The sequence below is a fragment of the Centruroides vittatus genome, unplaced genomic scaffold (assembly GCF_030686945.1).
Source record: "Centruroides vittatus isolate TY-2023 unplaced genomic scaffold, ASM3068694v2 contig_900, whole genome shotgun sequence".
Taxonomy (NCBI): domain Eukaryota; kingdom Metazoa; phylum Arthropoda; class Arachnida; order Scorpiones; family Buthidae; genus Centruroides; species Centruroides vittatus.
Genome location: NW_027122591.1, coordinates 1,171,626 through 1,188,653, shown reverse-complemented (window position 1 = coordinate 1,188,653; position 17,028 = coordinate 1,171,626). Strand labels below are relative to the sequence as shown.

Genomic DNA, 17,028 nt, shown 5'->3' with positions numbered 1-17,028 from the left:
GAAAGAAAAACTTTCATAGCCTCACTGTTATTCAAGATCCATAAATCAGAAACAAAAACAATTTTTCTCGTATTCACTTTGAAAGCATTTCACATTCTTAAAATCTTTATACCCAAAATTTTTTCGGGAAATAAAATGGTAAACTATATTAAAAAAAATAACATGTTAGGAAGTTTATTTGTTCTTATTTTAATTAGGCAGAGTGAGTTTTTTGGAAAAAATGTTCCATGTGATTCTGTAGATATCAGCACTTGCACACTTGATATTCATTAGTCATTGTGGATAACATGTATTAAGTAGATCAGTGATTCTCAACCTTTTTTTGTCACGGTACACTTTTAATAATTTAAAAAGTTTGGCGACGCACACAGTTACTTCGGTAAGTACCGCAGGACGTCATAACAGTGATTTTTAAACACGGTTGGTTATTTAGGTCACATTGTCTAAACGCTTTGGTAACTACCGGCAGTTACTGGTAACACCGGTTACAATTTCCAAATGTGCCCTAGGAAGGTAGAACCTATTTGAACTACTTGTCTGACGTCGCTTATGTACGAGTATTCGCAGTGGCGGCACACTAAACTGCCACGAGATTTTTGTGGTTGTGAGTTGAAAATCACTTAATCTACTTCAGTGGTTGAGATTCACTGAAGTAGATAGTAAGAAATTTCTACTTAATAGAAGTTTAGCATCACTCCAATCAAATTGATAGCTTTTAAAGAGTTTCTTTTGGTGTTTCGATAGATATTGTTACCGATCAGGAAAAAGAAAACAAACAAAAGCTTAACTTTGTTGTAATAATTTTTCAAGTGAATCAGAAAGAAAAATTCATCGCATATTACGAAGTAAAATAAATGCAACAGTTACCTTTTTATTTCCTGTTCTCTGCTCAACATTTATTTCAATCTGGTTTAGTTTTCCTTTCTTGAAAATTGGTGCCTGTCTGGGGAAGATTATTTCATGGGCTTGTTGCATTTTATTTAGACACCTAGTTTAATGGAATTTATATATTATTCAAACATTTATTTTTATTTTAAATATATACATTATATATGTAAGTATCGTGCTTTATGGTTTTACTTAAAACCATTCTTCTTAAAGTATATTCTTATTTCTCAAGCTTACAATTTATACTGTAATAATTTTAGAAGTACATATAAATTAATGTCTTTGAGAACTCGTGTTTTTGATAGAGTTCTAATTATAACCATAGATTTCTATTAACTAAACAAATATTTAATTGTTTCGGATTTTTCTGAGATTTAGCGAAAACTTTAAATAAAAGTTTTTGCTAATGCATTAAACTATCACAAAATCTGTTTTCAGTATTATAAAAATAGATGCATTGGATTATATTTTACAATGAATACAAAAACTACTCTGTAATACCAATATATAGGCTACCTGTCCACCATAGTGTACAGACATTGCTTACATGAGCTCTATTTTTAGTTATTCGCTGCAGCGTTATAAATCACTAGATTCATCTCAGTGAGTACTTTCATTTGATTCTGCTTATTTTTCCAGCCTTTATTGCTCTGGAATTCCACGGGATTCTGTTGGACTTTTCCGGCACTCAGAGTATTGCATGGTGTTGATTAATGTCTTATTGTGTAAGGTGTATTATGCCACATCAGTTTTTCTTGATAACTGTTAGTTTTTGTGTTCTTTAATGTTTATTTCGGTCATCTTTCAGGCTGTTTTGTGGGGATCTCAGATCTTTGGTCCATTCTCACGTTTATCACATTTTATACGCTATTATTGCCACAGGTGGGCTCAATCCTATTATTATATCATTGCAAAAAGTTATTACAGTTTCAAATCCTTGACCACATAAAGGCCATTGTGAATAACTCCAACAGGCACAAGGTCCAGCTGACCCTAACCTGGGTCATTTTCCATCTGGTGCACTAGTTTCATATCATACTGAACAATTACGAGTGTTTCTGACCGACTTCAAGTTTTATTCAGCCTTGGGTCTCTTCTGATCCTATTACACCATGTTATTCCGACCCCTATTTGTTTATTTTGTGTTACTTGTGTCCTCATTCTCATTTGGACATGATGTCACTGAGCAACAATGACGTTTCTGTAAATAACAGTTTTGCCAAAGAAGACCCAATCTCTTTGATCAACAATTATTTAGAAATGATCTTAAACTGTGTAAGCAAACAATATCCAAAATGTGAAGAAAGAAGAAAGAAATTAGGCCAGGGATGCAGCTTTGAAAATGTATGCATTGGCCAGCCAAATTTTTCGGGCTGTCTTAGCATTAAGAGAAATGGTTAAAGACCTCTCCAACTAGGAGACAATCAAAACCTGCAACAACTATTCTAAGGTGATAAGAAGGCCTTGCCCACCAAGCAAGACAACAAAATTAATAACTGAAAAATGTTGGCCACAATATAATATCTGCTAATGTCACCCCAGACCACCAACCCACACTGATACCCAAAGAACTAATGGGATTAATACAAAAGTGCATTGACCTCAAACAGCTGGATCTGAATATTAACCATATTAGGCCCCTGCCAAGTGGGGGACATCTACATCCAGGTTCCAAAAGAGAAAAACATGGAAACTCTAAAAAAGGCAATACAGGACAATTCTGAAATATCCCAGAAAATAAATGTAACAGACAGAAATAAAAAACTACCAAAGATTATCTTATTGAATGTACCAAATAGTACAAGCAATGGGGAGTTCCTCAGCACCATAGTCAACAAAACCCAATAGTCCAGGATCACATTTTGACTGCTGATTTCCAAAATATCTGTAAAGTCAGTTGCAGCATAACTTCAAAGAAAAGCTCCCAATCCAGACATGTTGTCTTAAGTGTTCTCCAAAATCAGAAACTTCATCATGAAAACAGGAAGAATCTTTATTGAATGGTGTTCAATCCCTATGGATGATTACATATCCATAGTCAGATGCTTCCATTGTTTAGGATTCAATCACAATTCCCATGGTTGTACAGAGAGACAAAAGTGTAGCTAATGTGCTAGGAATCACAAATTCAGAGTGCCCTAATCTTGGAAGAGTTTCAAAGTGCACTAATTGGGCAAAATATAATAAAATTGGCTCTGGAAAGCAGGAAACTGTCAAAAGTGTTGGGGTCAGTTTTCAAAGATTGATACATAAAAGACAGAAAACCATTAAAATTCAGACCTATGCAGTATGAATAAATTGGCCTCATTTCCTTCTTCACTCAAATTCAACTCCTAATGACCCCAACTTGATGCATCATTCAGACCATCCCCCAAAGGACACACTCAAAATTCTCCAAATCAACCTTCAACACAGTAAAGCTGCATCGATTCTCTCCAGATTATTTGGCAATATGGCATTCTTGCTTTTCATGAACCATATGTTCACAGTAGTAAAGTTGCTATGTTAGGCCAAGTGAAAATTCTTAATTATATTGATAACAACAATCCCATGTGGATAGGCTTCTTGGTGAATACAGACCTAAGAGCCCAACTCCTCGCCCACTTTTTCAACTGTTACCTCACTACTATCAGTGATGAACTCAACTCAAAATGGCTCTATATCATCAATGTCTACTTACTCCTCCAAGGATACTGCACTCCAAGCTCTAAAGGACACATTACTACTGATACCTTTGGACTCTGTTTTGGTATGTGGCAATTTTAACACCAAATCACAGCCTTACCAAGGATCCCAGAGGATATACAGTTGGTAAATTTATCTTGAAACTTGGACTTCCAATCCTGAACAGTAGTACTTTACCTACTTTCTCCACTGATGCAGGAGAAAACTGGATTGATGTCTTCTTGGGTTATCACTTCCTCACCAAGTATACTTGGTGAGGAACTGATATTGACTGTCAGACCCTAAATCAAATATCCACCAGTGACCATAATTATATTTTCATGAAAATCTCCTGTATCCCTTTCCCTGACACACAGGATCATCAATAACAGCAACTGGCTGCTCTTCAAGACTCATCAAGGAACTCTGGAATCCTACAGATTTAGCTAACTTCCACACTGAGCACTCTTTTGATTGCACTGTCCTCAATCTGCAGGAGGCTCTGCATAAGGCCTTCCATCTCTCTACTATGGTCAGGGCAGCTGAAATCATTGACCTGGTGGAATAAGGACCTGGAGGACAGGAGAAGTGTTTGCAAATTAAATTTTGCATAAAATGGACCAAATATTTAAACTTAACACCCTCAAAAACCACTTAAATCATATTTTATGCAGGCTGGTAACCTTGTATTTTGGATTTTCCTATTTGAATGCCACCTTATCACTGGGGTCCAATAGAAAGGAGGGACTGTTGCTGAAGGGGTTGAAGTAATTCAAGTAAAAGTAGTCGCTGACCTCCTCCCTGAAGAGAGGATGGTCAACCACTACTAAGTATTACTGGTCTACTATTAATATTTGAAAACTGATCCATGTTAGACAAGTTGTGATGGCTCGGCATGTAATTGAGTTGCTAACCTTAATGTCGAAAGACTTCATATGATTTGTTTAACTTAAATAAAAGAATGTTATAAAATTGTGAGAATGACTAACTACCAGAGTTCAGTGGTCTTATGCACTCAGCTAGCAAAGGGAACTTATTAGAATTAAGAAAGTACCATTCAGAAATGAAAAAACCCGTGTCGTTAGATGTGAAAAATTAAATACTTATAGATTTTTCACAGGATAATACTTTCGATTGCACACAGGCAAGTGCTATATGCTACCTGTCACAATAATTATATAGCATGCCTATTTCACTATATCATTGTCACAGTAATTAAGTGAATATAATACAGGGTGTGCGAGAAAGATCTTTATCATTCTAAACATTAATAACGAAAATACTAACAGGTGAAATGAAATGTAGTTTGCTGCAAAAGAATGAAAAAATCTAAGAGTTTTTTTTTACAGTACCTTCAATGTAGCTGTACATGAGCTCCGTTAGTAGCACGAACAATGTCAAGTTTGTACTCCATTTCCCTCCAAGTGTTTTTTAACATTTGCAGTGTAACAGTCAGGATTGTTAATTGTATCCTGTCAACATTTCCTGTCTCTTTAAACGTCTCCATCCATGCATAAATTGAAGGCACACTTTGTGGGTCTTTATGGTACACATCTGGCAAAAATTTCTTTGCATGGTTATCGGTGAATTTGTTTCGGCTAACCACAATACACACTGAGCTTTCTCTTGTGCGATCGCCATTTTCTTTCCTTATCACAACTGGTAATTGATACCAGAAAAAACTCTTAGATTTCTTCATTCTTTTGCAGCAAACTGCATTTCATTTCACCTGTTAGTATTTTTGTTATTAATGATTAGAATGATAAAGATATTTTAAAACTACATCCTTTTTTATAAGAATTATACTTAGTGCCATCTACTTACAAATCTAACAAAATCATAAACTATGTGTAAATCAGAAATTCAAATGTAGATAGAAATTATCTATTGAAATTCTTTAACTCAATTATTTCAAGGTGGGATGTATGACATTATCTAAGTTATAGATATATAAATGTAACTGCTGAGTTTTGTAGCAATTGGTTGAATGGCCTAGAAATATATAGCAAACAAACAAACATTCTCATTTATACATACCATATTTACTTGAATATAAGACAAAGTTTTTATTCATTTTTCACTGCTTCAAAAACCTAGGTCATCCTATACGCGTGAGTGAAGGATTCTTTGCATTTTTGCAATAATTTTTGTGAACTGTGTATTTGCATTTTTACTGGATTCCCACCTCCTGGTGTTTAAAAACAAAAGAGTTTTATCTGAGTCCTTTGAATCATTCTTGTGTATTGTCAGGAGTAAAGATTAATAGCATGAAGAAAAGCAAAGCTTTTAAATTGGAATTCCAAAATCACACAGGAGTCCAATATAATTTTTAATTGCGAAAACATGATTATTCGGAAATCAGAATTCGGGGAAACTCTTAAGTGTAATCAACGGAGAGTGGATTTGATTGTTAAGAATTGGCAATAAAGGTTCCCCATTGTCCAGCATTACATGAACAAATTAAGTTGTCGATTTTACAAGATTTTTCTTATGCATCAAAATGCCATTAATTTTTGCGGGACAATGTGTACATTCACACACATTTGATAATATTTTATTTGTGATTAAACGAAATAAAATTAGAATTGTATTAATGAATCTAATTTTATTTATTTTGATCTTTAAAGTAACACCTCGTCTTATATGCGAGTAAATACGGTATATAGATTTACTTGCTATGGACGTCTTCCCAAGGCACGGAAGTTATATCTTCTCCTTTATTTAGAAGAACATGGCTTAAAATTGGATCAAGTATCACCTCCCTACATAAAAAAAGGAATTTAAATAAAAATAGAACTTAAAAATTTATAAATCTTTAATTAACATACCTTTTATTTTGTGGATTTTGAAGATTATTACTTTTTACATAATCTGTTAATATCTTACGAATTTCTACTGCAGTCAGTGCTGTTCCTTTACTAAAAGAATTAAATGTTTGACAATTAATATTTATTAACAAAATATACTGTATATAAACATATTACATGCTTATAAATCAATACATTTTGTTAATGGCTTGATACAAGAATAAAAAATTTAATGAACACATGTTCTATAAATACATTTATAATCTACATAGATATATAAATTTAATATGAAATGGCACCTAACGTCTCCCTCTAAGAACAAATTAATTAGTAATTAAAATTATAATTACCAGAAAATAGCCCAATCTTATATGGCAATTGCTGTGGCTTTATAATCTACATAGCTTACTTGAAAACAGACAGACATGTTCAAAGCCAGTTCCAATAGATATGCTACTTACATATAATAATGAATTGTAATCTAATCAATGAACTATTTTTTTGAAAATATTTTTAAATCAGTAAATCTAAAATTACCTAAGGAAAAACTCTGTTGTGGAAACCATAAAGGAAATAAACTTCCTAGAATAGATAAAAAGTTACAAACACAGAAGGAGCTTTCATGAAATTTTAATAATATAACGGAATATGATTTCAACTAAGATATTTTTCTAATTCAAATTAGTTGAACTACTTTTACCTGAAGCAAAAATATAATATTGATGTAAAGCCAACAGAAAAATTTAAACTGATTGGACAGTTTCAATATAAATTTAAAATGGAAAAGAAGAGAGTGACTTACTGAACATGTATATTTTCATAATATAAAGCAATTATTAAATGGATGATAAATGACCAAGAAGAAACTTTCATCCTTCACTTAAATATGATTGTAATACAACAGACTAATCTCACCCCCAATAATGCAGTTTCTCAATTATCTGGTATACCAGCCTTAATTATGAGATTGTTTACGATAAACTTCCATTTCCATGAAAAAATTAATCGTCATCTTTTCTTGGGTTTCATTTCCGTGTATAGTATTGCATTTCAGTAAACCGTATTATTTACCTGTATGCTTGTATGGATTGCCTTTAGGCATCCGTACATGCATACAGTAATCTAGAACTTCTCTCAAATGGCTGGATTAGCAAGAGTCTATTGTATTTCATTTCTCATTTTCCAAATTTATCAACAGTAGTTCTTTAAGAACTTTACAAATTAGCAATTACAGTAAGAAATTTTTACATTACAAAAGTGGAATAGTAAGCAGCAGCATTTTATCAAATTCAAAAATAAAACATTATCAGAAAAAATCAAAATATTCTTTTGTCTTCTATGATGAAGGCCAAGTGGATGATAGTAGCCACTTTCTAATATGTTATAAAATGTTTTATGGTAATCAGTTCTCTTTTAATAAACAACTCCATATTTATATCATCCATAGGACAAAACCCTAATAATTTTAACGAGTCAGTTTATTACTTGTTAGCCCTGAAAAATATTTTATTATATCCCATTGTCAAATCCAGACTTAATATAGAACAACCACCAGTTGAAAAAAGTCTTTTTTTGTAGAAAAATTGCAATATAACAATGCTCCATAAAATTGTTAATTAAGTGATAAGATTGGTAATGAATATATTTCACAAGAAATATATTATAAATGCTATGGCTGTAAAAAATATTCATAGAAATATGTCTGCATACTGAAAAAATGGCAATGATATGTCAACTAACATTTGACAAGGTCAAGTATTCTTAACTTTTCAACTGTTAAAGCTAGGGAAAAAATTCAAATCAGAAAAATTTTAGAATGAAATGTTGAAGAATAAAGAGATTCTCATCTTAACTTTCAATTGAAAATAACCAAAATTTGTCTTTTATTCTTACTTTATATGATTGGAACAATGTCAATACAAAGGCTAAAAATGTACAAGGTGCGTCTGAAAAGTTCGATGAATGGTCCCATAGTTGAATAACAGTGCTGGTTAGGATGTTGCGCTCATGCAGATATAGTGAGAGACTTACCAACTAGTGCCCCCTAGCGTCGAAATCACGACAGTTAAACTGAAGTGCGCACAGCAAACAATGCAACGCAGTCAGTGTGAGAAGGAGTATCACTGCAAAATGGAAGAACGCGTGAACATTACGGCACTTCCTTGCTACATGCCAGGTGACAGTTCTTCAACACTCTCCATATTCTCCAGATCTGGCACCTGCAGATTTCTTCTTGTTGCTCGCCTGAAAGGCCTACGCTTTTCCGACATTGCGCAGATCCAACACGTGACAACGGTGCTTTGTGCAATACCAAAAGAAGTGTTTGCTCACAGCTGTTATAGATGCAAAGTTTGTGCATCCATAATACTGGCATTGGGTCAATTCCAAACAGCAAGCTAGAAATAATTTCTTGATTATTTTCAACTTTAAATTAGTTTTTTGTAACAAAATCATTTCTTCTATAAGTATTTAATGAAAAATTATCTGCGTTTTCATTATAATTAAATATAACAAATATAGTTAAAAATTTAGGGATCGACTAATCCAGTCTTCAATATGATTATTATTGGATTCATCATCATTTCCATACGCAGATAAGTTTCCACTTTTAAATTTTTATCTCTTAAAAACAAGTATGGGTTTTAGACAAGCTTAAATAAAAAGACTAAAAAAATTTAGCAAATGTAAACTAATAAGTTTACACATATTTGAATAAATTTGTATGTCACAAGGGATAAATCTACAAATTATAGTTACCTGTAAAAATATCTTTTGAGCTTATCATAACAAAATATAACACTTAAATAGGTTATAGGATGAAACATTCTTGTACCAAGCCGAACATTTAACAGAAGACAAACACTTATTCCAACGTTTACAAATTTTACAATTTTAACCTTACCTATAATTCATTAAAGTAAAAAATGGTAAAACAGCTGCATTTACAGTATATAACTCTCTTATTTCTGGCATTTGATATGATTTTGTCTCTTTAGTTTCGTTGTCAGATGTTTTATTAACCATAAAATCAGGATCTAATTCAAAAGATTTAATCAGGTCGTGATTTAGATTTATTTCTGTAATACTTTCTACACCTTTGCTAAGTTCTTCAACATTTATTATATTCTTCATTTTCATTTCTTGTAAAAAATTAGATAATTTTTTATAACTTGTCTTCTTTATATCAAATTGATTATCAGTAGGACAACAACCTAATATATAGGATTTATAAAAAGTACTTGTAAGAATTGGCAATTGGAGATTTTTACCCATAGATTTAAGTGCTGTTAAAAAGCACTTTAGTAATAGAGTATCCATTTGTTCCGTAACAGATAATTCTTTTTTACATTCTATATTTTCATTATCTGTATTCTTCTCCAAAGAATTCAAATCGTCAATTTCTGTTAATGCTAACTCATTAGAATCTAAAACCTGTAAGTTTCTCTCTACATTGTCTGCAATAACTGATACGGAACTTTCTTCATTGTTGCCGTTGTCCTCGTCGTCATTCATTTCGTTACTAAAATATATTTTATCTTCTAAAAGTGGCAATTCCGAACAATCACCCAAAGCATATAATAAATCTTTATATATGTGAACCAAAATCATGGCTTTGCCCTTTTTACCTTTAAGCTTTAATTCATTTCCTGTAACTACTAAGGTCCCAACTGCAACTGCTGATTTGTTTCCTGCCAACTTAACTGCACATACGTCTCCTATCTTCAACGAATCTAGATTTTCATCATCCTGATCAATTATCAGTCCAGGCAACATCAAATCAGCACCTCTAATTAATTTATCAAACACTAGAGGCCAAGTTGTTAATACAGGTAACAAATCAGGAAATTTCCATAAAGTATAAACTGTTGGATAAATAACATTTTCATCTACAAAAAAGCTAGGATTCTGCCCAATACAGTATACAGTTATAGTATGGCCGTTATTAGCTAAGAGTTTCATGTGCGTAATTTCATCTTTGTTAGGGACGAGTTCATTGATATTACTGCTCGAAAACAATGGATACTGTTGCACCAGCTGGGTTCTAATTTTCTTTCTGATAAAATAAAAAAATATTTATTATTAGAAGAGATAGTAAAAACCAATTCAATAGATTGTATCAGAAAATTTTATATTTTTTAAATAAAAATTTATTTGAGATTAGCTTCAAGATTCTAATAAATATAATTGAAAAATATAGAAGTTTCTTCACATATTTTCTCTGGTATCTACTATTATCCAATTCTCGAATTTATTTAATAATCATTTTGAGATAACTCAAAAGGTTAAAGGTAAGCCAAAGTCTGGTTTTATGTGCTAATGAATTTTTCAGTTTCAATATTAAATTTATTTACTCTTACATATCAACATTGTTAATTAACATGTACCAAATACTATTAACATAATTAAAGATTGGAGATTTGTTTTGTAAGAATCAAATAATTAAAATTATACTACAAGAAAATATAATATTACAAACAATAAGTTTAATGAAAACAAAAGAACGGATTAACTCGTTTCTTAAGAAATATTATTTAAATTTAAGATTTAAAAGAACAATTTTGTAATTAACAAACATATTTATATAGATTACATACTGTATTTATTTATAAATAAATAGAAAAGTCTACAGTTGATATCTACCACCAAAATTAACAAATATATGTAAAAACAAAGGCAACAATTACATAAAAATAAAAATAAATGACATTACACATTAAGTACAATATAAATTAAAACAAAAAATATAAAAGTTCTTCAAAGGAATTTGTTTTCAAAGAACTGCTTTTCTTTGAGCTTTGTTAACCATTCTGACATAAAATAATTAATGATGCTATGGTATGTTATTCGACAAAATTTCCTTTTCCTAAGTTGGAAGTAACGTATAACTGGAACGAAATTTGAGAGTTCAAATTTCGTTCCAAAAATGGCTGGTCTTTGTTATAACGGATCGTTACAAAGAACGTAGCATGAAGAAGGACCCAGAGAGGGATCCAAAAAAGTTAGCGTACACAATTTAATCATACCCCACGCTGGTTAAAGGTTTTATTGAAGGATTATTTGTATATTTCTCCGGTGTGTGTCGATTATTTATTTATTTGGATTTACGGTTAGAATTGTCTATTTAGTTACATCAATATATTTTCTATTTATTTATTCAAGTTGTTTTTGTATTTTCCAAAATTAGTCAGTCTGAAAAACAGAAATATGGCAATTTATTTGCATATCTTAGGCTCAAAGAACAAAAATGCTCATTGAGCTTTTTTGCTCAATGAGCATTTTATGCAAGTATATAAGCAAGTAACATTCAGAATGCTTAATGGCTTTTCTTAATCACTGCAATGGGTAGTGGTCAAATATCATAAAAGCCACAATGCAAATTTTGCTTTGTGGTCTTTTTGAGTTAGTCACAACATGTTGTGGCTGCTTTTACAAGTGCCACAATACAAATATCGTGTTGCGGATGATTTAGAGAGACCACAACGTGTTGTGGTCTCTTTATCTGTTATTAAACATCCTATAAATACTTTTAAACAGTTTAATTTGTTTATTTACCTTCGCTGGTAACCCTGGATGTTAAATGTATCCGCCATTTTTTCAACAAATTTCCTGTGAGCCAATGCGCGATGTTCGCTGAGTCACGTGATGTTGTGAACCAGTGCGAAAAATTTTATTTTAATCAATGAGCATTTTTGTTCTTTGACATATACATATTATATGTTTTATATACGGTATTGGCCCAAATATTATGTAATGTTTTTCCTAGAATCTTACATGTTAGAAGCAGGCCACTCTAGATTAGTACTTTAAAAAGTTGTAGCTATTACATATCATTTTACCTCTTCTGTAATCAAATACAATATTTGGATTAAGAAAGTTTTTTTGCCATTCAATGCTGCAAATGAAAGAGTATTTTCTGCAGTGAATGTTATATGAACAACTGAGAGAAAACAGCTCAAATTTGAAATGATAAAAGGCATGCTGATGGTCAAGTATAAATCTGATGACAAGTCGTGCAAGAAAGTTTAAGAGACACTGCTATTGGAAACTATTGTGTTACAAAAAATCCACTTGTCTATGAAATATTTGCTGTTTCCCCCACATGCTTCTGGTCTGTTGTCTGTTTCAAAGTAGACTAACTTGCAGGCAAGTCAAGATCAAACAAAAATTGTTAGTTTATTGGTTATGTTACTTATTCTAAATAATTATTTGTAATTAATAAATACTTAGTGTACACTGTAGTAGTATTAGCGAGGTTGTGGCTGATGTTTTCAATGCAAAAACATGTACGTCGGATGTTCAGTGCCGCCTTCTTGTAAGCCTAAAAGTTTGACAATGGCATTTGGAACATTGAGCATGATTCCACTGATGTTCCAAATGCCATTGTTAAACTTCTAGGCTTACAGGAAGGCGGCACTGAACGTCCAATGTACATGTGCATTGAAAATGTTGGCTGCAACCTCACTATACATTTGGCATCCCACTTTTACATCCAAGAAATCTGGTTACCTTAGTATGAAGAACGCATGTTAACTTAGTAAATAAAGCAGAAATTTAAGATTCCATTTGTTACGGACAAGTAAGTAAAATTGCCTCCCAATATAACAGGCATCACAGAGCATGACAAACTATTCTGATAAGATTAAGGTTCATTTACACACAACAGTGACGTGCTGGCACAGTACAGTGAATTTTTGCCTGTGGGAAACCGTTGACCTAGTTTTAAACCATCCTGTCCAGACTTGTCAGTCACAGTGGCATGACCATACCGTGAAAGTACATTTGACAGGAAAGATATTTTCGCTGATGGTAAATTTTGTTGTCCAATAGATGACAAATATTTAATTGAAATCATGCATCAACACCCTGTTCTATTTGATTTATCTCATTCGAAATATATGGACATTGGGTACAAAATGAATATTTTCTCTGTTTTGTTTAATAAAATATGAAATGCATGTTGGGACATTCAAAAAAAAATATTCAAAAAATATAGACTCGTCATCTCAATTTTTTATAAAGAATATGAAACTCCCATTCTGTTGATATTTTTTGTCCATGTTTGATGTACCCACTTGCAGCACTTTCTTGATTGCATTTCTTTTTCTTCTTCATCCAAACATATAGCTATCATAGCTAATTCATCCTCAGAAAAGTCCATGACCACTCACTGACAGCACGGTCACGTCGCTGTTGTGTGTAAATACTCATCACTGTGCCATGCTCGACATCACTGTCACCAAACGGTCTCTGTGCTGGCACGTCACTGTTGTGTGTAAATGGACCCTTATGTGACAAGGGAACATAACAGATGAAAGATCTTTGTTAAATTAGTCTATTGGAATTAACCAGAGACAGAATCAAATATCTGTAAGAATCAAGAATTTTCAATTATTGTATTACTGACAAGACTATGTCTTGTTTATAAAATCATGGTGCAATTACCAGTCCACACCTTAAAGGTATAAGAGGGACATGTCAGAATTGCAATTTGGTACTAACTAAATACATATTTTTTGGAAAAAGTAACAAAATTACTAACACTTAATTTTAATATTGAACCTTGAATATTATGAATGCAAACCTCATTAAAACAAACTAAAAATTTTTTAAATTCATTGTAATGAGATTCACAAAATTATTTTCTTTAGAAGTAAGTTATAACATTTTTAATGATAATATTCGTTTCCAATTGAGTATGGTTGTATTCTACTTTTATATGAAAAGAAAATCAATTGACACAGTAGGTATATATAAATGACAATAATTCTTGCAAAGACTGAATATTTATAAGATATATTATTATTATTTTTTAAATTCCACATGATAATTGTTTTATTAATTAAAATAAAGACAAAATCCTTAAAAAAAAAGTATAACTTTCTATTCACTTTCATGTTTCATAATACATCCATGACAACCTGACCATGATGGTCATCATAAATGTATTCTGGAAAATGAAAATGACTAGAAGATTACTTTTCTGATGGACTTTGTCTTCAGTTTTAATACATTGTCCATGCTCAATATTCCAGACATCATTGTCAAACTTCTAGGCTTCTATGATGGTGGTGCTAGATGTTTGAAATTCATGTTTTAGAGATAAAACTTCAGCTGCAACCTTCTAATATCTTTTGTTATAAGAAATTTATTATAACAAACAAAAATCAAATAAAAGCAATCAAAAATATATACAGCAAGACTTGTCTAAAACAGACCCTCAACAAAATAGAAACTCGTTTAAAAGATGGAACACTTGAGTACCAAATATATAATATAACCTGACTAAAGCGAGATTTTTGGCATAAGAGCTAAATTCTAAATCATAATTAAAACTTTATATTTTGGGGAGTTGGTAAATTATTTGAACTTTATATAAAGACATATTTTGCATTTATCCAGGTACTGTACATGTAAGTCTACTTCATTCTTGACATTTCAAGTAAAGTACAACTAAGTTTTGGGCACAGATTTTATTCAATCCTTGTCCCTCTGTAACATTTTGTTTCGGATTGGTTTTACTGCACATATAAACTAATAAATAACTTTAAAAAATAACTTTCTTTTTCAATAACACTGGAGTAAAACTTATTATTTAAAACAGCGGTTCCCAACCTTTTTTTGACCAGGGACCACTTTGATTTCATTGTTGTTAGCAGGGACCACAAGGTTTAAGAAAAATAAACTGTGTCAATCTAAAAATAAACTTTAATCAAAACTGTTAACATAAGTAATCGTTAGACTCAAAAGTAACATGCTTTAACAGTACTATTATAATAGAAAACATAACATTTTTAGTAAAAATTAAATTCAGTTTGTATCAATGTGGGAATAATAATTTAAAATGAATAAAAGTTTTAAATCTTTCGCGGACCATATTTTAGCTCTTGCGGACCACTGGTTGGGAACCGCTGATTTAAAATATAAAACAAAAGATCTATAGCTTGCTTAATAAATAATTTTCTAGAAGTAAGCCAGTTCATTATATAAAAACATGTCTGGGTGAATGTTACCTATGGTTCCAAAATGGCGGCTTGTCTCTGATTCCAGCAAATAGAAGAAAGGAAGCAGTGGGGACGCACGTTCTAACCTAACCTAACCTATTCTAATAATTTTGTTGGTAATAATTATGGTAATTTATTAGAATAAGTTAAGTTAGGTCAGTGATGTAGCAAACATAACCGGCGCCCAGGACACGACACTTTATTGGCACCTCCTCCTCCCTCCAGAAACACATATAGTTTGTCTTGGAGACCATTTTGGCACCCTTCTGCAAGTGGCACCCAGTGCATGATACACTCCCTTGCCCCCCTCGCTACGCCACTGGGTTAGGTTAGAACGTGTGTCCCCACTGTTTCCTTTCTTCTATTTGCTGGAATCATAGACGAGCCACCATTTTAGAACCATAGGTAACATTAACCGATGTCTGTATTTAATATGAGACATTTAAAAATTAAAAAAATAATAATTCTTTAAAAATAAAAATCACATATTTAATCAATATTCAAACTATACTATAATTAAAGAAACTATAGTGTTTATCAGTGTAGTTAGTGATTCCAGAGTGGGTATACTTTACACCTCACCAGAAACCTTATCAGAGCTGTAGACCATACCCATAGAAGCAAAGCAAAGGAACCATACCTCTACATATGACCCTTTGTGAGATACGGCTCCCAAAATCAGACTACTTCTAGACTGCACATATTAAAAAGTCACATCACTCGACTAAGACTATTGCATTTAACTATTTTACCCCACACAACTGCGTCGGCTTTTAGTAGTCCACTCAACCGTTTGTGGAGTATTCGACATCATACAGTTTTATAGGGCTAGCCCCCACGTGAATGCCAAAGTGCTCGCCATTGTTCACACCAAAGCGTACGACTATATGCAGAGCATCAGTCAAGGCTTAACTGATGCAGAGCATGGAGAACAGGCAATAGTTCTGGTAATGGTAAAAACTGACCTTCGAAGGTGAATATCTTGCAAAGGGTCACATGTAAAGGTATGGTTCCATCAACTTTTTTTTGCTTGTACAGTGGTGTTTATAACTCTGCAAGTAGAAAATCCCTCATTCAGAGTTCACACCTTACCCCAAAGTCATAAAAGACAATTTAACTAAACTTTGTACATAGCAAGATCATTTTTGAGAACATTTTAAATACTTGGAAAGTGCCAACAAGCTTGTAACGAAATGCCTTAGTATTTTTTGTTTTCAATGTTAGTTCAGGTATTGTGATGTAGTACAATATGGATTTTAAATAACCGTTTGTTTTTATGAAAGCATTCCCAAATTTCATTAAAGTGAGTCAATTTGATATACAGTATTTAGGACATTTTGAAATCCTCTATACAACACATTCAAATTCGAGTATATCTTTTACATACTTCAATTAAATTCAAAAAATAATGAAATAGAAACAAAAAACAAAACTAACTTCATTTCACAGTTTATAAATAATATATACACAAAATTAAGATTAATTAATATTTACCGTTCCGATCCTTTAATCTGAGAATTAGATTTTACTTTAAATGGCTTACGAAACATTGTTGAATTTTTACTTTTTAATTTTCAGTAATTTAACTTAATATAAATAGTATTATTTCCCCAGAGTGGACTCCATGCTTGTCTTTCGTTCCGTGTTCTTCGCCATCTGTTGGTAAA

The 17,028-nt window shown here is 32.0% G+C and overlaps 1 protein-coding gene across 1 annotated transcript in view; it reads right to left on the bottom strand.

Moving 5' to 3' along the window:
* The window catches only part of eIF2D (eukaryotic translation initiation factor 2D), an 18,937-nt gene extending 1,909 nt beyond the window's left edge, over nucleotides 1–17,028 (bottom strand). The window contains exons 1-5 of the mRNA XM_067280964.1: nucleotides 16,856–17,028; nucleotides 9,262–10,413; nucleotides 6,381–6,470; nucleotides 6,225–6,314; nucleotides 868–988 (exon numbers count right to left, since the gene is read on the bottom strand). Of these exons, the coding sequence (XP_067137065.1) occupies nucleotides 868–988; nucleotides 6,225–6,314; nucleotides 6,381–6,470; nucleotides 9,262–10,413; nucleotides 16,856–16,911 (1,509 nt within the window). The 5' untranslated portion in view covers nucleotides 16,912–17,028. The remainder of the gene's footprint in view (nucleotides 1–867; nucleotides 989–6,224; nucleotides 6,315–6,380; nucleotides 6,471–9,261; nucleotides 10,414–16,855) is intronic.